Genomic DNA, 21,603 nt, shown 5'->3' with positions numbered 1-21,603 from the left:
TATGTATGTATATGTATGTATATATATGTATGTATATGTATTTGGACATACATATTTGGATGTATGTCCAAATATGTAATCCAATTTAAACAGGAGTTTGTTAAAACCGTAGCGGTCTGCGTTGAGGTGGAATGGTTCACGTTTCAATAACAATAACAAAAGCACCAAATAAAAGGGCTGTAAAGCCGGTGCTGCATTTTGTAAATCCGCTCTGGCCTTGCAGTCGCGGTGGTCTGCCAGGCTGCCCTCTGTCCTGGGCGCGGCTCCGCCTGGTCTGCTTCATTTTGCGGTTAGCCCACAACCTTCCGCTCATAGTATATCTGCTAAACGAGTCAAGTCACAAGTTAACCCATGCTTTAGTAGTTTATTCCGCGCATGGTGTATCATACGTTGCTTTGCAACAGTTCAGTTACATCCGTCCGTTATAGTTACTGTATATAAATCTGACCAAAGCGTATAGGTAAGATTGAATACAGAGATTATTTGGTTTCTTGATAAAACCTTTAAAAAAATGGCACAATGTTGATCCTAAAGATATGCTTCCTGGCACGACCAAAACTCAACCCTGTCGCTTCACAAAAACTTTAGCGCAAGGTTGGTTGTAGCATTTCTTGTTAAATACACATTTCAAGTGCAATTCCGTTTATATCGCATATTTGACCTGACAGCTGGTCTGCAGTGGTCACTTTGTGAAATACCCCCACATCTTTGAATTCAGGAGATATTTTGTACATATTTATCTATTTTTTTTATTTTTTATGTGTCATCGTTTTTCTGAATCTCACATAAGATTTGTTATTTATGCTAGTGCTTCATAGCATAAAATGTTCAAGAGCCTAGTTGCTCGTTTGTCTCACTGGTCTTGGCATAGCAGCTCAACGTTGTATGAATCCATAAGCACAATGTCTCCTGGTGCCCATCTCCATATAAACCCGCACTGTACCACCGGTTTCCCCTCTGTTATGTCGGAGATTTATTTATTTATTTTTGACTTTACTTTTTTTTTCTGCAGGAGAGGACATATGTTATATTGGATTCACTCGCTCTCATGGAAATAAAAGAGCTATTGTTGATCCATTTGCAAACCACATTGAATTTGCATGAAATGTTTTCAATCTAGCTCGGATACAGGCAGCAGATATAAGCAGCTTTAAATTGTGTCTTTTAAGGTTGTGGGTCATTTTGTGTGGATTCATATTCTCCGGGGACAACCAGGCATGTAGGGTTGCAAGGTTTGCAAATGCATGGGGCCAAGCTGAGTCCTCAGGTATGTACAGCACTTTTGTGAAGTCAACAAGTGTCGAATTTTTCTACTATAATTTTGTCTATGTGGCTTTAGTGAAGGTCACTTTATTAAGGTGTTATTAATTCCATAATTTGCCCTAATTTATCTGTTCATTCAAAGAATAATGCACAATAATTTAAAGAAATTATGACAGGTTTCTTTTCTAGACTTTCCATACTTTAAAATGCTTTCAAAACAAAGTAGATGTGATGGTTTCCATTTGCAAAAATACTGATATTCCTATTTGGAAGAAAAAATACTTTATGTACTGCACTGCACTGGATGTGGGAAATCAACCCTATGTACCCTGTAACAACACAACCACCATGGGGTTGGTGATCTACACATTTTAATGTGATTGATTACTTTATTGCTTTTTGTTAGAATTAATTGAAAAACTGAAAGAAAAATGTCATTAAAAATGCTTTCTGGTTGTTGTAGTTATAACATTATTCATGCAAGTTTAAACAAGTATTACAAACAACCTCTGTCCATCATTTCCACATATTTCTTGACAAATTAGAGGTTTACTCCTGGTTTGTTTTGCACTTAACGACATATAACTTGCATTGCAACATATAATGTGAAAAAAAAGAAGAAAAAATCAAGTTGCGCGGAATGGGTGGCTCTTCAGGAGATCTGGACTTGAATGCTTGTTTTTGCTGTGCTATTAAAACGTGCTTGTATTTTAAACCTCGCTTTTGGGGATATTTGGACAAAAATCACATGTGCTCTTCACTGCTGGCACTGACGTGTTCTGCTCTTGGCCTACAAGGAGCGGTTGTGCTCGTAAACCGAAAACGGCCTGCACGAAATAGAGAAATAACTTTGAGAACAAAAAGAACACAAAAAAAGAAAAAAAAAGAAAGAAAAGAAAATCACCAGATTGAGATGCTGGTTCAGTTTAGCAACGCACCCTTTCTGACAGTGGACTGCTCTGCTCTCCTGTGTGCAGAAAACGAGCCCGCCCTCCTTTTACACCCCTCCACTTCTATCCATCTCACACACACACACACACATACACGCACGCATACACACGCACACATGCATACACTGTGGCTACACGGGTATGACAAGAGTTTGAAAAATAAACTCATAATCTAGGTTTGACGAAGAAAATTATATGGCAGACATTTGCCACCGTCCATCCAAAGGCCCACACAACAAACATGTTCTCATAACCTGGTGATTAGACTTAACTAAAAGTTATATTGTAAACTGCAATCTTTTTATTTTCTCCATACAGTTTGTCCATTTAACACAATGTTTGGTAATGTCGGCTAGACCGGGGTTTGTCGTTGAACTTTTACTGGTTCTGCGCTGAAGCATATTTTAATTACCACTCCATCTTTAAATCCTAGCTGAGTGTGCTGGTTCAAGATGCTTTTCCCCTTCTCTCTTGGTGACAACCGACCTAATACCAGGGTATATATAACTGAAAAAACTACTCGTTTTTTATTCTTTATAAGATCGACGATTTGTAGTTGGATACCGGCGAATGCACTTTATGTCCGAAACAATATTTTTTATCCCGTGGTTATTTTTTGTAAATTATTGTGAGTTATTCTGTGCGTTAGAAAGTTAAGCAAAATTAATAAATTCATAACACTTTAATATATGTTTTCTAAAGTCCTTGAGAACACCTATGAACAAATCCCACATTTTATGATCGTCTTATAATATCTTGCGTGCGCATTAGATAACTAGCCCCAGAATCGGTGAGACAACCAAGTCCAAATCCCTCGACTAATACTGCAAGCTTTGAAGATGGCTCAATCAGACTGATTACCTTCAGTTTTCTGACAGGCTCTTGATTTCAAATAGCTCATATTGGGATTTTTTATTATTATTTTTTTGTGTATGGCTAGAATAACATTCTGTGTCGCATTAATATTACAAAGTATTTCATCGCCTCAAAGTTTTGCCCCTGATAACCTCTGCAAAGTGGACACACGTTAAAGTAAAATACGTGACATTAATATAATTTCAGAGTGGTAGCTTGAAGAAACGTAGCAAATAACTATGGTCCAGTGTAGCCTGATAATAGACTTTTAGGTATATTGCTATAGTACTTTTATTAAAAAAAAAAAAAAAAAAAAAAACCTCGCACGCCCATCGGTTTGGAAGGTGTAACGGGGATTTTCTCAAAAAATATTAAATCAACTTTGTCACAAACGCCGGGAGCTGGCTTTAAACCCGTGAAGATGGTCTGATTCCAGCTTGCATGACGCATACTGCAGTCTACCTGCAAGCAGTCAGCAAATTCTTGAGTCGTTACGTGGTTTGTTAAAGCGTGTTTTATGCGTGTGGATTTGCACTTTTCAAAGCACTGGTATGGTGTTTGTGAATACTGAAAATGCATGAAGTGAATAAAGCCAATTTGGTATAAGTGACCAACTGATTTTTTTTTTATTCTTATTTATTTATTTTTAATTAATTACTTATCAAGACAAAACGTGAAAGCAATTGGTTTGGATATCGACTAATTTATCTTATTTATATGCACAAGACGTGTGATAAGGGAATACAAACGCAAATGTGTGCAGGCAGGGGATTCCTAAAGGCATATATCCGTCTTGCTTTTGGAGTCATGTGCGTAAATGCAGTGCAGTTGTTGGGCGAGCCGGTGGCTGCAGGTAAGCAGCATGCAGTTGCATGGAGATGGATGCTCTCCCCTCCCCCACAACCTCTGTATCAGACTCAGAACTCCTTCCCTGCTCGACAAGACTCGTCTGGAGGGACATGATGTCTGCTTGTCATTTATAGCCCCACATCATAGCTGGACACTGCTGTTGTTCCGATTTAGAGCACTGGAAATGTTTGAAACCACTGCGATGCGATGCTAAAAACAAGAAGTATATTAAAAAAAATTAACTGTATTTTTTTATTTATGTTTTATCTTTGCGACACTTGGAATGTGATATACATAGACCAAGTGGATATACAAATAGTTCTTTTTTTTAGCAGAAAATAAGAAATATTTTTTACTGTAATTTATTGTACAAACAGCCTTTTCTCTTGTAGAGTCAGACTGGACCTGAAATATGCGTAAAAGGTGAAAGAAAGTATTTAGTTTTGTTTACTTCAGTGACTGACTCAGAGCCTCACGTTTCAATCAGCAACTCTGGTATTTAATTTGAGCTTTGGAGTAAGTTGAACGAAATTTGGAGAGAATCGGACGCAGTGATTTTGCTTCTTTTTTTTCTTTTTTTCTTTTTTTTTACTATAATTGCAATTGAACGAATAAAACAATAACAAACCCAATTAAAAAAAAGCTAACAGGTTAACTCAATTTGAATATATTAATATAACTAGCAAATATTGATATTGAGCAAATAATGGGTCAAAAATTGAAGAGAAAGTGCCAGCGCACTAAATTAGCTGTCTGATAAAGTTTTTTTTATTTCTACATGTCACAATAAGTGGATAGCATAAAATATCTCTGCACTGTGCAATATGAGTATGTGCTAATCCTACAAGAAGCCACGCGTCTATCTGCAGCATGTGCGCTGTTTATAAACCTTATAGATATATTAAAAGTAAACTATTCCAGTTGGATAGATCTCGGAACTCATTATCCTGCTGGCATGCCTGGCGCATGCTCATTCAATAATAACTTTTGGTAAAATAACAAATATAATTTGAACATTTATTATTTGTTTTATAGTCTAATTCATGTCATTTAAATCATATATTAGTGCACAGATGAAGTTAAAAACAAACAATATTTTCAGGTTGACTTACACCCCTAATATATGTATATGTATATTTCATTTAAAACTTAACAAGAAAATGTTAAGTTTATATTTGACATAAGATAACCACAGGATCTGTCAATATGTACATTGTTGTGGTTTTAGGAGGATGTTTATTTTACTCATATCAAAGTATTTTATAGATTTTCGCTTACCTAGTTACATTCGGACGTCAACTTGTATGTAACATGGGCTCACTAAACTCAAGTTTGAACGTATTCTGTGCTCGTTTGGCTTTGAATTGAACTCATCGTGGCTCCTTAAAACAAGACTGCGTCATTATCGATCGTCTTCTCAAAAGACTTATTTTTTTGATATTTTTGATGACTCATGCACGGCTTCTTCAGCCTCCGCTCTCACGCCAAATATTTTAAAGCAAGGCTCTCCAAATAACGCCTAGTTTGCATGTATGCTCTAGTGTGAAGTTCATTCTTGTCTGTCTAGACTCTCCTTACGACCCTGTTTGTCTGCGTTTTTTTACCTTGACCTTGGACTTCCGTGCAGCTGCCATTTGGATGAGCCCTCCGCCGCAGTTGTAATTTCCCTGAGACAAAAGAAGCAACAGCCTCTGACTGAGGAGCGACTGGGGAGGCAGCGAGGGTCCAGCTTTCTCTGAGATGTGTTTACAAATAGGAATCGATGGGCATTTTATGCCTATAAGTCCAAAAAGTGTTGTTGGACTGCGCGCCCCTTTTGCAGTAGCAGCTCGAAGCCTGCTTCATGTGTGAGTCATAGGTTAGGCATTATGATGCACTCTGGGCCTGTCCCAGCTATAACATTTGTTACTTGATTCAGTAAGCAAGTTTAAAAGACACACACACACACACACAAAAAGAAGAAATAACTCATCAGGCAATGAACAGAGGAATTGATTGAAAAGGTAAAAGTGTAACGTTCAGAGGAACTTTGCTGCTCGGAGATGCCAGTGGCATGCGTAAAAAATAACTCGTTGGGTGAAATGGGACATTTTTTATTTATTTTTTCTTAGCTTGGGTTCCAACTAAGTATCATTTACTTAGTTGGAACCCAACCACAACGTGGTTTGTATTTAGTTCAACTGAAAGAGGCAATTGTCCTTCCTGTCGCCAGGAAGAGTCAATGGCGCAGACTACAACTAATACTAATAACCCAGTGTGCCAAAAAAACATCACGAGTTTGTAGAACGTTGCAATTGTCTTATCTGTGCAAGTACTAATTATGAAGCTGTGAAAGAATTTTCGTAGACATCAGACATAGTTTCACTTCAAAGAACAGAGACTGGCTTTCGTTATGACCGAGTTAAATGATTTCTAACTAAAGGACATTTTGATGAGACGAGTCCCAGTTTGAAACAATGGTGTCTTACCTGCATAGCTTCCGTCCCCTCCTGCTGCTGTTGCTGCTGATGAGGTGCAACTGACACTCATGCAACACCTTAAAGTTTGCATTTCTTTTCTTAAGGGGGGGATGCTATACCTCTGAATCACACACGTATGGATACACACATAAACACGAAGACGCACACACTGTAGATTCCATGTTTTATTAGAATTTTTTTATTATTTTTATTTTGAGATGTCCTCGTTTGAATTGTTTCTTAATTGTACGACTTTTACTTATTTTTCAGTAATTGTTGAAATAGTTCTTTATGGAATATTAACACACAGATTTGGATATAGAAGGCATTCTTTGCATGTCAGTGTGAAACGGAATCATAAGACTCCTGCAAAGAAGGGGCTTGTGTTTTGCATTGGTATTTCCCAGTTTATTAAACATTTATTCACTTTAGTATTAATCAAAGTAGATTAATAAATTAAAATGCTAGCAAGTAACCACACGAACACAACGCTTTGCGTAAAAAAGCACCGAATCACATCAACTATTGCGCATTGCGCTCCTACTCCAGCCCAAGTAAAATAATAATAATAATAATAATAATAATAATCATCACATTCATTATTTTTCTTTATGGAAATAAACTTGCATCCTCTTTTACACGTGGAAGCTGCTTCATGTATCAACACGACGGCTTATACATTCTCAGTCAATTCACAGAGTCGGCTAAACGTCTGATTGTTTTCCTGTGGCCCAGCTCTTGAGCGTTTCCAGAACTTCCCTTTAAGGGTGTGGGTCTACCCGACTTAAACCAATAGTGTGACTCGTCTTTCTGTGGGGGGAAAACGGTGACATGCGAGGCAGTGGGTCTTTAAAGGAGCTGCTCTGCCCCTGCTCTCAAACCCAATCTCGCAGGACTTGTTAGCGTATCACGTGACAGACTCTTAATGAAGTGGACACACTGTTGGGCCCGGTGTGCGCATGCGCTCGGTGTAAAATGTAGTTGGAAATGAGGTGTCCGTCTTGGAGTAGTCGACTTTTAAAAAGCATCGGCAGCCCGTGATATGACGACTTCGCTGGTTCTGCATCCACGCTGGGCGGACACCTTGATGTACGTTTATGAAAAAAGCCCGAATGAAAGCAGCCAGAATAAAAGCCAAACAATGGAGGGACTGAGCGGTAATTGCCCTGCGACCCACTGCAGGGACCTGATGTCGCACCCAGCGCTGGGACGACATTCTGGCTCCATAGCGACCCACCAGGGCTCCGTCTACTCGGATATTTCCTCTCCGGAAAGCGGTCGGCAGTGCCCCGCTCCCCAAACGTCTTCGAGCGCGTCTCTGAGCTACGGCTACCCCTTTGGAAACCCATATTACGGCTGTAGATTATCCCACTCGCACAACGTGAACTTGCAGCAGAAGCCCTGCTCGTACCACCCCGCGGAGAAATACGCCGAACCCAGTACGACTCTCCCCACGGAAGAACTGTCTACCAGGCCGAAAGAGTTTGCTTTCTACCCGAGTTTCGCCAGCTCGTACCAGGCCGTCCCAGGATATCTGGACGTGTCGGTGGTGCCCGGAATCAGCGCCCATCCTGAGCCGCGACACGACGCCCTAATCCCCATGGAGGGCTACCAGCACTGGGCTCTCTCCAATGGCTGGGATGGACAGGTGTACTGCTCTAAAGAGCAAACGCAGTCGACCCATCTCTGGAAATCACCATTCCCAGGTATGGATATGATACAGTTATTATATTTCCGGAAATATAAACTTTTTAAACTACTTTGATTAACTGAGCTTACTGTACTGTTTGATAGCAATTGGAAAGTACATGTGATTGAATTGAAATGATTTTTATGAAGTGCCTCGAGGAGACTTCTGTTCTGAATTGGGCGCTGTGTAAATAAACTGAATTGAATTATTATTTTTTTTTCTCCCCACAACTGTGCTTGTACAACATTTAACACGTGTCATCATATTCAGAGCATTACTTAAATCCAAGTAGACAAGTGTCCTCTTCTAACATCTAAGCGTCAAGTACACATTTATATTATTTTTGCTAGAATGTCTCATCTGTGCTAAAATCTAAATTGCATTTTAAACCATAAAGAACATTTACCCAATTTCACTGCATAATTGTGTGCAAAATTATAAACTTTTTAAAAGACTCTAGTAGCTGTCTTTTTTAAATTATTAAATTAAATACTAAATATTCAGCTTAAAATAAAAACAAACTAAGGTGGAAGATTCTCAGTGGCACATACATGACGATATGAGAATAAATAAACTTTTTTTTTTTCAGCTGCCTGACCCTCTGACAAAATTCTGAACATTGTGCCTGGCACAGTCACATGACGAAAGGGGCTAGGTTTTGCTGTCACGTAGAATATAAAAGGTACACCACTGCATACCTTTGCCCCACGTAGGAGAATACAGTGACTGAGACACAGACTGCTGGATGTGGACTGTGGCCGTAAATCTCTGAGCCCTGTGGTGCGTCTTTTGCATACAGGCCAATCTGGACTCTTGTCGAGAACATCTGCATTGCCATCCAGACAGATAAACGCATCACAATCAGAAATCATTTTACGTTATTTTTTTATTAAGGCTCGCATGTTGTTATCATGCAGTGAAATAGTCACTCGCTGTAATGCACATCTCATTTGGCGTTTATGATCTTTGTGAAATCTGCAGCTATTTTAATTGCACATTGATACCCCTCAACCCCCTCCGTCCCCCACCGGCTCCCCAGCACATCTACTCCCTGCAGCCCCCTACTCTCATTTTTTATGTTGCAAATAATATTGGAGCTAGCCACGCAAGCACGGGCACGCTGTCAAGAAAGCGCGCACACGTGCTCAAACACACAGAGTGACGTCCTCCCACATGAACACAACTAAAAGAAAATAGTGGTGGGGGGGAAAAAACTAGAAAGAAACACTGAGCACCACTTCATATTTTTTTTGCACTTTAGTCGTCGTTTAAAAATTTAATTTAGAAGAATGTTTAAACACAAAATATTAAATTGTTTACAAAAAAAGAATAATCCACCTCTCATTTGATTTTTAAAATGAAAGGAATTATAAAATATTATGTGTCACAGTTTGCTCGCAATTTAAGGAACCGTGCTGTTTTGTAGCTTTTTTAACGGCTTAAAAGCTTTTTTTTTTTTTAATAAAAGGGAACTAGCAATTTACGTAACCATAACAAATTAGTCAATTACTGAAAAAATAGGGGTAAAAATCCAACTATTACTTTAGGGTGTTTAAACACCGCTCAGGTTTCTATATCTGAAGTTTCCTTACATGTGTAACTTTGTGCATGTAAAGTTTACAATACTTTTTTATTTTTAAGAGCTCGATTTAGTTCTAAGTTTTGTTGGCATTTTTTTGTTTTCTAATCAGGCACTTCCTTGGGTACTCCTCTCTGCAGCAGATACAATGTTCTTTCTACCCCTTTCCCTAACGACAGGTTTATCCAAGACGCCATTAATAATAACTGTAACTGTGGTTTGTAGATCTAATCAGCAAGTACACTGCAGTTTAAAGAAGCATGAATGATCTCTCACCGCTGAAAAGTATATCTAACAGAGCTTCTGCAGGTTGATGCTTTGTGTTATTTACAGAAACAAAGGACGCGGAAGAGTGTTGTGGATTTTTTTATTTTTATTTGTATTTTTAGAATCAATCTTGTGTCAGATGTACTGAAATGTCAGGTGTAACACCCCAGAAAACACCCCCCCCCCCCAATCCGCGGAGGGCGCACGCACACACACACACACACACGCGCGCGCGCACTTATACGCCGTTTTCTAGATTTCATTCTCTTTGCCAACCGGAGTTCTCCTGGCAGTGTTCATTATATCTTTTGGACAAAATCTAAAATGTCCCCCCTCTTTCCTTTGCAGACGTCGTGCCCCTGCAGCCCGAGGTCAGCAGTTACCGTCGCGGGCGCAAAAAGCGCGTCCCTTACACCAAGATCCAGCTCAAGGAGCTGGAGAAGGAGTACGCGGCCAGCAAGTTCATCACCAAAGACAAGAGAAGACGCATCTCGGCCGCCACCAACCTCTCGGAGCGTCAGGTCACCATCTGGTTCCAGAACCGGCGGGTCAAGGAGAAAAAATTCGTCAGCAAATCCAAGAACAATCACATCCACACCACTTGATACGGACAGGGCTGCACTTCGAATCTTCCGAAAACAACACGGCATCTGTTTACCTCTCGCATCGAAAGATCTTTACTGAAGAACATTATATATATATATATATATATTTTTTTTTTTCTGTTGTTGTTTTGGTCGAGTGTGTTTTAAATTTCTAATTTAAGTTCAAACATCAGCCAACACCGCCGACCACGTCCACAGCCTCCCCTCCACTTCTCAGTTTAGAGATAATCCTCTAAAATCTGTGAAAATGTTGAAAGTTCACGTCGATTTTGTTTTATAGGAATGTACATATATAAATATATAATATTTAAAACGCTATCTGTATTTCAAAGACAAGTATTGCGTGTTTTATTTTTTTCTTTCTTTCTTCTTCTTCTTCTTCTCCTTCTTCTTCTACTTCTTCTTCTTCTTCTTCAAGCCTGCATCTTTTAAAGGACTGACGACATCTCAAAGTGCTTGCAATGGGGGGAGATCAAAATCAAAGGAAACTGTTGTCATTTTAGAGAGGATGATCGCCATATGGACAGCATAAGTCGAACTTTCGACTTTAATCAGTTTCTACAACTGACATTGAAGACTTTCAGCAGAAAGAATAATTTAAAAAAAAAAAAAAAAAAAAATCATCCGAATCTCAAAAGCAATGTTCCCATATGTGGGATGTGTTCTGTAAAGCCTGGGCTAAAACATAGGCTGCTATGTTGTTAATCTGTACAGTGCAATGCCTCCATTATTTAATTCATATTATCTAGTACCGGAGTATCATAAACCTGTATGTTTTCCTTTATCATTGAAGGACTCTGTCATGCAACTGGAATGATTGTAAACCATTAAAGTGAGTATTACATATAAATGCACAATCGTTTTATTTTGTTATGACCTTGTTCAGTGTAACGTTGGAGCTATGATCACACGTCGTGTATACGAAGCCTGTATCGTTTCTACTTTGGTGCAGTATGTGAACTGTATTGTGGTGTTGAATTGCGTTCTGGTAACAGTGTTTCATAAATAAATGATGATTATGAAAATGCTCGCTCATACTCAAGTCAATTAAGCATCTGAACCGGAAAATTTCAATTCGTTTCGAGATGCACATATGTTAATGGGCTGCCGAACTGCTCTACTTTATTCTTATTATTTTTTACATTACAACACCAGTACTACCAAATAGTTATTGGACATCTAGTAAAGACATTGTTACACATAGGGCGATTCTAATTTATAAGGACCTAACCACGTCATTCGAAATATTCAATATTTGCACGACCTTATGCGTCAGTTTTTAGATTTTATTAGCGTGTCAAGTTAGATTTGGTTCAATGTAACTGCATCAAACCTACTTCTGAGAAAAATCTATGAAGACAAATTTTAGGTTGTAACGTGAGATAAAATTATGGGAAACGATAAAGCGAGTTATGTTCTAATCTTCACCACACAAAAGCATATTTCCACCTTCCTAAAACAATCGTCTGTCACTGTTTTCCCCATTTTTTAAAAGAGGTAGTAATTTCTTTTGCAAAAATTACTTTTGAAAAAAAAAGACTTATTCCATTATCTTAGGGAGTTGACGATATTCAGCTTTTTCCACATTCCAAAAGTAAAAACGTATTCTGACAAAAGACAGCATTTTACTCAAAAATCACAATTTGATTTGAGAATTCTACGTGTTTCCCCTTATAAGCAATCATCCTCTGAGTGTGTGTGTGCTGTTTGCATTGCTAAATTAGTGTGTGGCATTGGTATTTAGATAGATTTGTATTTCATTCCGTATGTATTTCGGATTGCGGATTGCGGCCAATGCCTCTAAAACAGGTAAGTTGTGCATAAGATCTTCAGTGATCTTTGCCGATTAAAACGGTCACTGTTTTGTCAACCCCACCTCTTATCAGTGTTTAAAATAAAATTCGCTTTCATCTAAATCGTAAGGAATTCGCATATTTTCACAATTTCAGTTCCGTAATATTTCGACACACTGTCGCGGTTTTTTCCCAATGTGTGTATGGCAGACACAGTTTTCCCCCTGCAAGAAGAAGGTTGCATAAAGTAAACTGATGTGTGCGAATGTTTAAATGGGTTATATTTATACAGATTGGTTCATTAACTAATAATACAATACAAACACAATCTATCTCAAATATATTACAGGCACAGAACTTTTGTGTGTTGCTGTAGGAAAGGCAGATTTATTTATTTATTTATTTATTTATTTATTTTATTTATTTATTTACAAAATAAATAAATCCTGTTAGCTTAGTAAAGCTACCTACACGAGACATTTGAAGGAAAATACGTTGAAATCAACATCCCACGCAGCTGTCCAGGGAATCAGACACAAGCCGGAGCTAGTTTATTTTAGCTCTTCCTTAGACATGTTCACGTCAAGTCTGTAATTTAGGTTTCTAATTGGAATGAACACCGAGCTGAGTTGGCGTATGACAAAAGGACTAGATTAGGCTTAAAACGGCTTTGGCATGACTATTCAATTCTAAGTTTCAATCTCTAAACCTTTGTACTATTAAGTGTAACTTTCCTGCAGTTTGGATAACTAAAAGCTCTGCTGAATGTATAATTACTAGGTGAGATGTGGTTTAATTCCACTCTTTTGCAGCGTTGTGTCAGCTTTTCCAGCTTCTGCAGATCTTTTTGAAGCTTTTTTTTTCTTTTCTTTCTTTCTTTCTTTTTTTTTTTTAGGTCTGGGTTCCTGAATTTTCAGCCAGTGGAAACTTCTGGCTCTTCTTATTTTACCCTTGACCATGACTATGTGGTCACTTTGACCTTGACATCACAGAAGATTGTGAATAATAAATAAGGGGGCTGGACGGCGGAGCTCGGTGGTTTGTTTGTGGGCAAACAAGGTGTTATTTCCCCCGTCTAGACAGCCGGGGCTTAATGGCATGCCATAAATTCATAAAAAGGGGAAGTGTAGCGATATCCTTTGACCTGGGTTTTTCTGACCATCTTTCGGAGCTTTACGCCGACATTTGGGCTCTTTTCAGTTTTTGGGGAAGTGCGCAAAAAGTATAGTTATATGCATCGTGTTCCTAAGCCTCTGGGAGTCAGCAAAAGTTTCATGCAGTTACCACGAGGACTGTGTGTGTGTGCGTGTGTATATGTGTGTGTGTATGTGTGTGTTATTGACCATGCCGGACAGGTAGGACTTTTGACGGCTCTCACCAACAGCAGCAATCTGCAGGAATCCGAAGCAACGGGCCACACAATCAGCACAGCAAGAGGAAATAATAACACGCCATCGCCCACAATATAGCCATTAAAGGTAGGGCGGCTTTCCCCGTATCTTGTCGATACGCTTACGTGGACTTTGTTTTATGACTTTTGGACTTGATAAAGCTTTAATTTGGCACACAAAACTTGTTTGTTGGAAATTAATTCTTGCAAGGATTGAATATAATAAAATCAGGAGACTAAAGTTTGAAAAATATATATTTTAAACATTGTTTTAGCTTTTGATATTATGGAGCATTTTGACAGGAGTTATTTTTTTTTCCTGAATTTTTATTTAATATTATAGTAAAACAGCAAACGCGTAGTTTATTAAGTCCAAACACCCCAAACAGATGATGTTAAATAAACTTCAAATACTATTTTAATACTTTATTCAGTCAGTTCGAAAGTATACAGTAACTAATTTCTATTTTTGCTAACAAAAGAAAATTATTATATATAAAGATAATGCAATATTATACTGAACATATGTATGTAAAATCCCAAGCGTACAATTGCAGACGTGAAACGCTTCATGAGAATTATGTTAATGTTTTACCCGCTGCAGCGTTATACCCACTTAAAAGTCAACGCTGACAATTTGTTCAATCAACAGAAATGTCCCAACATTTAGTCATAAAAGCCGTCTCCGTTTCTTTTTTAACTAAAATTCTAAAATTGTTCTTACTTTTGAACTGATCGGACACGGACTCTATCTTGAAAACACCGAAGGAAGACAAAAAGTTGCCTTGTTTATGTCTGCGTGATGTTTCGTCATTGCTGCAGGCCGCGACCAGACACAGGCATGAGAAAGGGGGCTGATAACCTCTGGTGGTGACCAGAGGAAAATATCAGGAAGTGCTTTAAGTGTTTCTTATTCATGCAGCACTCTGCTTACTCAGCTAATTTTGCCACAGTTTTGATTTAAGCGCACTGTCGCAGTTTGCTTCCTTGCGTTAGGCGGCATATATGACTGTACTGTGTCCATATTTTATTCAGTTTGATTATTTCTTCTTTTTTTGACGTTTTGATGAAAAATCTTTCAAATACTTGAAGTATAACTTCTGGTGAAATTATATCAGAAACAGTAGTTTCCATTGAAGCCTTTTGATGCCCTCACTGTTTTACAGTGTGATTCCTGTTTAGATGAAACGTCCGCAGTAGAAATACTCATAGCACTTTTGCAGTTTATAAGCTTTATTATTATTATTATTATTATTATTATTATTATTATTATTATTATTATTATTATTATTATTATTATTATTATTACTATGAAGTTTCAAAAACGGCACAAGTTGAACAAAGTGCCCAGGAGGTAAAAGAAGAAGAAGAAAAAAGTATATAATACAAAATAGTGAGTAAACATAACATATAAATATTTATGAGGGTTTACAAAATAACAAAGTGGAAAAATAAAATGGACAAAACATTTTAAAATAAGTATACACACAACTAGTACTTCCCCTGTATTTACATATATTTTATATTTGAGTGTATTGTAACTTTATTCTCTAGCTATTTCATTATCTTCCTTTCATCTGTAACTATACGCAATAATTGAATAATTATTTATGTTTATTAACATAAAAGCCGCTGTATGGAAGCTTTCCGATCCATTCGTGTATTTTATAACAATATTGCTATTTCTTTTAACAATGCTGTCAAGTTGTCTTAAAAGTCAGACCCTGTGTTTCCGTGAGATGCACGTGTATCAATAAAGATATAATAACATAAAAAGTTTAGAAAAGTTATGCAATTTTCAACTTAATTAAATATTTCTTACAATGATAATGAGAAATCTTACATCTAGACGTGTTTACAAATATTATTACCGAGGAAACATTACACACACACACACACACACACACACACACACACACACACACACCCACACACACACACAAACACACACACACACACACAGACACGTACGCACGCACGCGCCCACATACACACAAACACATGGAGTCACGGGAAACAAACAAACAGCGCTTTAATTTCTCTATCTGAATTTGAAATTTTGGAGCAACAGATTTAAATATAAACATAAATTATTCATGTTTGAAAATTAGGTCGCCATGTTTTTATACCAAGATTTTATTTTATTTTTCTCACTGTCAAGTTCAACTTTTTTTTTTATTATTATTTTGGTCAAAGCAATGAAAAACGGCTTGCTTTTGGTGACGGTTTCCTTGATTCTGCATAATAGCTAAATTATTAAGAGTTTGTTTTAGTTTTGATGTTTAAAATGTGTCCGTTTATGCTCCCATTATTTAATTACTTACACGGAGTATTGTAGTAATTTTGTTTGGTAGTGTTTTTTATTTTGTTTGTTTTTTGTTTTTTGTTTTTCTGGTGCTCAGTATCCCTGGACAAATGTATTTGGTGTAAAGAAAAAAAACATGGTTTGCTGTTGGTAGTTGTAAATCATTAAATTAAAAAATATCCAAACTTTTCAGCTGAGAATATTGACATTTCTGTGCATACTTTATCTTTCCCCAGTAAGTTAGTTTCTTAAGGAAGGCTTTCTACAAAGCTTCCATAGGGCAATAACTGTGGAAACCTGCCTGCAGAAAATCAAAGAGAGAAAAGAAGGAAGAAAAGGCCTTTGTTTAGGCTATTGCCCCGTCTAGGCAGGACGGGGGGATTCCAGTTGGCTAATTTCAATAAGGAGCAGACAGTGTACTAGACAGTGACCTTGACAGTGCTCCGTTTGCCATTATATTTTACCAAGAAGAATTTTTTTGTATTGTTTTATTACATATCGGGGTCAGATATGGGACTGTAGCAGAGCCTGGAGACTTCCTGTGCAGACACGCATTTGTTTGGATCTGTGGACCGGAGGCGTGGAGAGACGAGGCTGGGAGGTGCAACACATTGCCTCTTCTTCTCCCCCGAGGTAAAGCGGCTGCTACCAGCCTGCACCTTACTCATATGCACGGTCGCTTTTTGTTGCCATCACCACACCGCACCGTGTTGCTTCTTGCTAGCCGTTCCGACAACACGAGAAGCCGCTAAGTGCCATAGCTGCGCTCTCATATTATGTTGGACTAACGCGCTGCACGCATTGCGAGACTCACTAACTAGATGAAAGAATGTGCAGTGATAGGAGCTGCGGCGAAGGCTGAGACTCAGCAGCCTGTCCTGTTAAAAAAACATCTGATATTTGTCTTGCTATTTAAGGCCTGAGCGCGGCTCCGTGCCTTTGGGCTGAGAGAGGATGCGTGGTCAAAAGTGACAGATACGGCTATCACATATCGGCTGACTTGCAAGTCGTTCCCAAACAAGTGTTTAAATGAATGTTGGTGTTCTCACATAACACCTCATTGGCAAATTTTGTAGCGTTGAACTAGGGCTATCTAGCACGCATGTGCAACTCTCTGGCTGCCATGCGCATTTTCCATTACCCTTAAATGCATAATCAGGTGATTGAATGAGGTTTGTTTTAAATTATTATTAACTATGTCATGTTTCTGTTACCTGTGGATTTACCTATTTATTTAAAAGAGTAGTGTTTTCTGCAACATAAATACATTTTGAACGTGCTCCATGAGAATTGCGACTGTTTATCCCCAATATATTCTGCAAAATATATAAAAATAAAAAAAATGCTGGCTTTCAATTGGTTTGTCTATGTGAAAGTAATTTGCATTACCTTTAAGATAGAGTATTAGAGTTCAACATCAAGTTCAACGCACCGTGACTCTGCGTCTTGAACTTGAATTAACGCTGCACCCGCGTCCTTGGCAGCCTTTAAGAAATTGAAACACATTACAATATTAAATTATTTGTTCATGCTCTTTCCCTTCACTTTCTCCAAATCAGAAGAATTTTCCATGACGTTATTTTACTTTCTTTCTCTTTTTTCAACGGCGACTAACATCGCAGAGCCATACATGACATCTGTTGATATCAATATCTTGACTGAGCATTGGAGCAAGTTCTGTAAAAAAAAAAAAAAAAAAAAAAAAAATTCGTACTGGACTTGTTTAATAAGATCTTATCAGAAATAAAGAGGTGTTGTGAGGGTGCTTGGTCACAAGGAGAGATTTCAGAAGTTAGACTTCACCGCTTTAGTGCGAGTTGCGTGACAGACTGATGACCAAACGCGTTGTAAACTTCTGAAACAGTACTTTACAGGATTTGTATAAAATCTCCTTTATCAAACACCCTTTTTTGTATTTGTTCACAATGTGCATTGAAATTAAAAGGTGAGTTTCTTGTCTGCCTCCATATTTGCTCGGTGTCCTCACACCCGCTTCTAAATCAACTAATTAGTGCGATATAAAGCAGAGGGCCTCTCCGCTGATTGAATCAGTTAAGTGCCCTCTGATATCTTGTAAAATTCATATAAAAGAATTGCGAGAGGTGTAACTATCCCACCAGAGTTTGGCCAGCAACGTTTATTGGAGGTATCTGTTAAAGTTGCTCATGTGAGGTGTACTAGAGAATATGATGTGAAATATACGCTCTTAAAGTAACCTTGTAGAATATCGTCTTCTTCGTCTTTTTCTTCCTCTTCCTCCTCTTCTTCTTCTTCTTCTTCTTCTTTTTTACAGACCCAGTGGCTTCAACTCGCTGACCCTGTTACTGTAAATATGAGCAATGAGGATCAGTCTTTTTCTTAAAACAAGCTTGTAAATTGGGGCATCACGATTTTATGTGACACAAAATTCAACCATAATTTGTTAGAAAACAAGAAGTCGTATACGCACCCTCTCTCTGAAGAAAAAATAGTTTTCATAAGAAAAAAAAACTTTTGCCAGCATATAAAGATATTAAACGAGGCCGTGGACAGTTCCACTTGTGCAAATGGAAAAGAGACTCCCTTCTGGGCTCACAGAGAGAGAGAGGGGGGAGAAAAACAAGACTCTACATTTTAAATAAAAGGTTTATAGTATTTTTTAAAAAGCTTATAAACCGTTGTAATACAGAAGTTAATGTTTTGTTTTGTCTGAGATGGACCAAGTGGGTGGTACCATGTGAAGCACAACTTAGCCTGGCCACGTGGTGCCGGGATAACCAATCAGGCGCGGCTCCAGGTTTAACTATGTTAAATGTCAGATTGCAATAAACTAGAAGCTGTTTGTCGGGCCCGCGGAAATGGGCGAGCATAATCTCCTTAATCCAGGGTTTGTGGGACCTCTGGTAAACATCCACACGGGAGACACGTTTTACTTTCCGAATTTTAGAGCCTCAGGGGGACAGCTGGCGGGGCTACCGTCTCTCTCCTACCCGAGAAGGGACAATGTTTGCTCCCTCCCGTGGAACCCTTCGGAGCCGTGCAATGGATACTCTCAATCCTACTTTAGCAGCCCCGTGTCTATTAACCCTTCCTTCAATCGGTCGTGTGAGATCACCAGACCAGAGGAGGGCAAGTGTTACTACAACAACGGGAACAGAGAGATCTGCTCGGGGGGCGGCGGCGGCGGCGGCAGCGGCAGCCTCAAACGGGAGGACAGGGCAAGGGACGCATCTTCCCTAACATCTGACCACGGGATGCACGCTGGGATTGCGGGCGGCGTTGCCTTCTCCAAATATGAGTATGGGACGGAGCAGCTCACGCAGGATCCGCCGTCCTGTCAGTCGATGGAGTCCGACTCCAGCTCCTCTCTGCTGAATGAGGGCGGCAAGCCTCCATCCAGCGACACACAGACCCTGGTGTCACCGGGAAGCCATTCAGGCAACATAGCCGCAGGCGGAGGTGGGTGCTTCTTCTTATCTGGACATTTTAGATCAATAGTGGTGCAATAAACGTGTTGCTACTTTTTGATTTTATTTAATATGGCTGCAGCTATATTCGCCTTAGGGAGGGATTGTTATTTTGATGCACATCTTGCAGCCTTTTCAGGCTGCAGGAAACATGCGTGGTGCGCACACGCCACTAGGGGTTGCCCTAAAATACCCCATGCACCATGTGGTTGCGAGCAATCCCAGAAAACCCCTTCTGAACTATAGGTGTCTCCATATTTTTTTTTTATTTTTTATTTTTTGTGGGGGGGGGGCAAAACATTCAGCTGAGATCATCATATTTCCGCAGCTTAGGTGAGCTGATTTTGCTGCCTTCTTTCACTGTTCAAGCACAAATCAGTGAACTGACTTAAAGAGGAGTCACTTTGGTTGACTGCGTCGAAAAGACAAGAGGGAGAGAGTTTGTCCTCTTTAATGACTCGTAAACAGAATTAATATCTGTCGTTTTGAACTTGAGCTGTTTAACGTGCTCCTGAAACTAGCACACAAAAACAAAAAAACAAAACAAAGACAAAAAAAACAGAAGAAAAGTTAAGGTAAATGCTGTAGGTACGGCTTAGTTATTGCTTTAATGCTGTTTTAACTGCAACAATAAAACTTCCTGCGATGCAAAGCTGCGCTTTAACTAACTGTGGCATCCTCTGTGCAGGGCAATGAAAGAAAAGATAAAATAAATGCAATCTAGTGAAAATGTTCAGAGACACTGAAGCAATCATCAGACTAGACCAAAACAGGTCCAACTTTTGTAGAATCGTGCAGCTTGCAGTGGTTATCATTATACATACACAATGCAGTTTTTGCGAAGAAAAAACAACAACATTCCAACTCTCTCCAACTGTATAATGTTGCATTACCATATGACACCATTTGCGCTCTAATTGCGCCCATTTATGGCTTAAGCGATTGTTAGAGTGACCTGTCCCCCTCTAAGACAACAGATGCCCCCGTAGCGTCGCCATAACCTTGAAGATGACCGTGGTTTTGTAGCCTAACTGTGTTGACTAATCTGCTCCTTGACCCCCTTCCTCCTCCTCCACCTCATCCGTCCTCTTCAACCTCTTTCTCCTCGTCTCCTCTCCTCCAGGTGCCCCGTGGTACCCGATGCACACTCGGACCAGAAAGAAGCGCAAACCCTACTCCAAGCTCCAGCTGGCGGAGCTCGAAGGGGAATTCATGCTGAACGAGTTCATCACCCGGCAGCGGCGGAGGGAGCTCTCTGACCGGCTGAACCTCAGTGACCAACAAGTGAAGATCTGGTTCCAGAACCGCAGGATGAAGAAAAAGAGACTCATGTTGAGGGAGCAAGCTTTGGCCTACTTTTAGAGAGATTCGGGATATAGAAAGGTGATTCGATAAGCAGTAAAAAAAGGAAGAAGAAGAAGAAAAAAAAGCCAAGCCTACTACGCTCCCTTAGGTCTTCTTTCAATGCATGCTCTCATATATCCATCTTTATTCACATTGCAGGCTATCGTTAGATCCTTTTTGCTGGATTATCTCTAACGGTTCTCCCCCACCCCTTCAAAACAAGCCATTAAATGGCGTCATATAAGATGCACATCAGTGAGCCTTGAGGCGTGGTGTAATGGCACAAAAGCTGTGAAAATGTGTTTTATCTGTGTATCCCCCCACTCCCCGCCTTTGAACCACCAAAGCATATTTTTTGAGGCAATATGACAACATTCATTCTGTTTTAGCCTGAGAGATGAAGGCGTAGAAGAGGTCGAGGCAGAAATCTTAAGATTTGGGCCTAAAAATATCTGCGAGGTCAGACAGCCTGACTGCAACGAATCCGCGCTGTAATGTCTTTATAATATCTTCAGTTAAGACCTGAAGAAGGGAAAAAAGAAAAGAAAAAAAATCCATCCCGGCTGTTTTCTGCGTCCAATCGTGTAATTTGTTGCTCAAGAGGAGTGATTCCCATGTTTTCTTTTCTGTGTGTGCACGTTCACGGTCACGGGCAGGAGTGCTAGAAGTCTGGGTCTCTGCATGACAGAGGAGAGGCAAGTATAACAAACACATAAATATAACACAGCAACGGAATTTACAGCAGTACAGCCGAGCCTGACAGACTGCGCACTGAGGATTAAAACAAAAGAAATGAGTGCAAGCAATT

General features: G+C 39.2%; 2 protein-coding genes across 2 annotated transcripts; both read left to right on the top strand.

Moving 5' to 3' along the window:
• The first annotated feature begins 7,091 nt into the window (after window positions 1-7,091).
• Window positions 7,092-11,536, top strand: hoxc13a (homeobox C13a). The gene is made up of 2 exons (XM_007556557.2): window positions 7,092-8,082; window positions 10,261-11,536. The coding sequence occupies exons 1-2, from the start codon at window positions 7,419-7,421 to the stop codon at window positions 10,515-10,517; spliced, it is 921 nt and encodes a 306-aa protein (XP_007556619.1). The 5' UTR covers window positions 7,092-7,418; the 3' UTR covers window positions 10,518-11,536.
• Window positions 11,537-18,716: 7,180 nt separating this feature from the next.
• hoxc12a (homeobox C12a) lies at window positions 18,717-20,858 on the top strand. The gene is made up of 2 exons (XM_007556556.2): window positions 18,717-19,443; window positions 20,575-20,858. The coding sequence occupies exons 1-2, from the start codon at window positions 18,843-18,845 to the stop codon at window positions 20,811-20,813; spliced, it is 840 nt and encodes a 279-aa protein (XP_007556618.1). The 5' UTR covers window positions 18,717-18,842; the 3' UTR covers window positions 20,814-20,858.
• The last annotated feature ends 745 nt before the right edge of the window (window positions 20,859-21,603 follow it).

This window comes from Poecilia formosa, unplaced genomic scaffold, assembly GCF_000485575.1.
Source record: "Poecilia formosa unplaced genomic scaffold, Poecilia_formosa-5.1.2 Scaffold80, whole genome shotgun sequence".
NCBI lineage: Eukaryota > Metazoa > Chordata > Actinopteri > Cyprinodontiformes > Poeciliidae > Poecilia > Poecilia formosa.
Note: the sequence above shows the minus strand (reverse complement) of the source record. Positions and strands in the feature narration are given on the sequence as shown.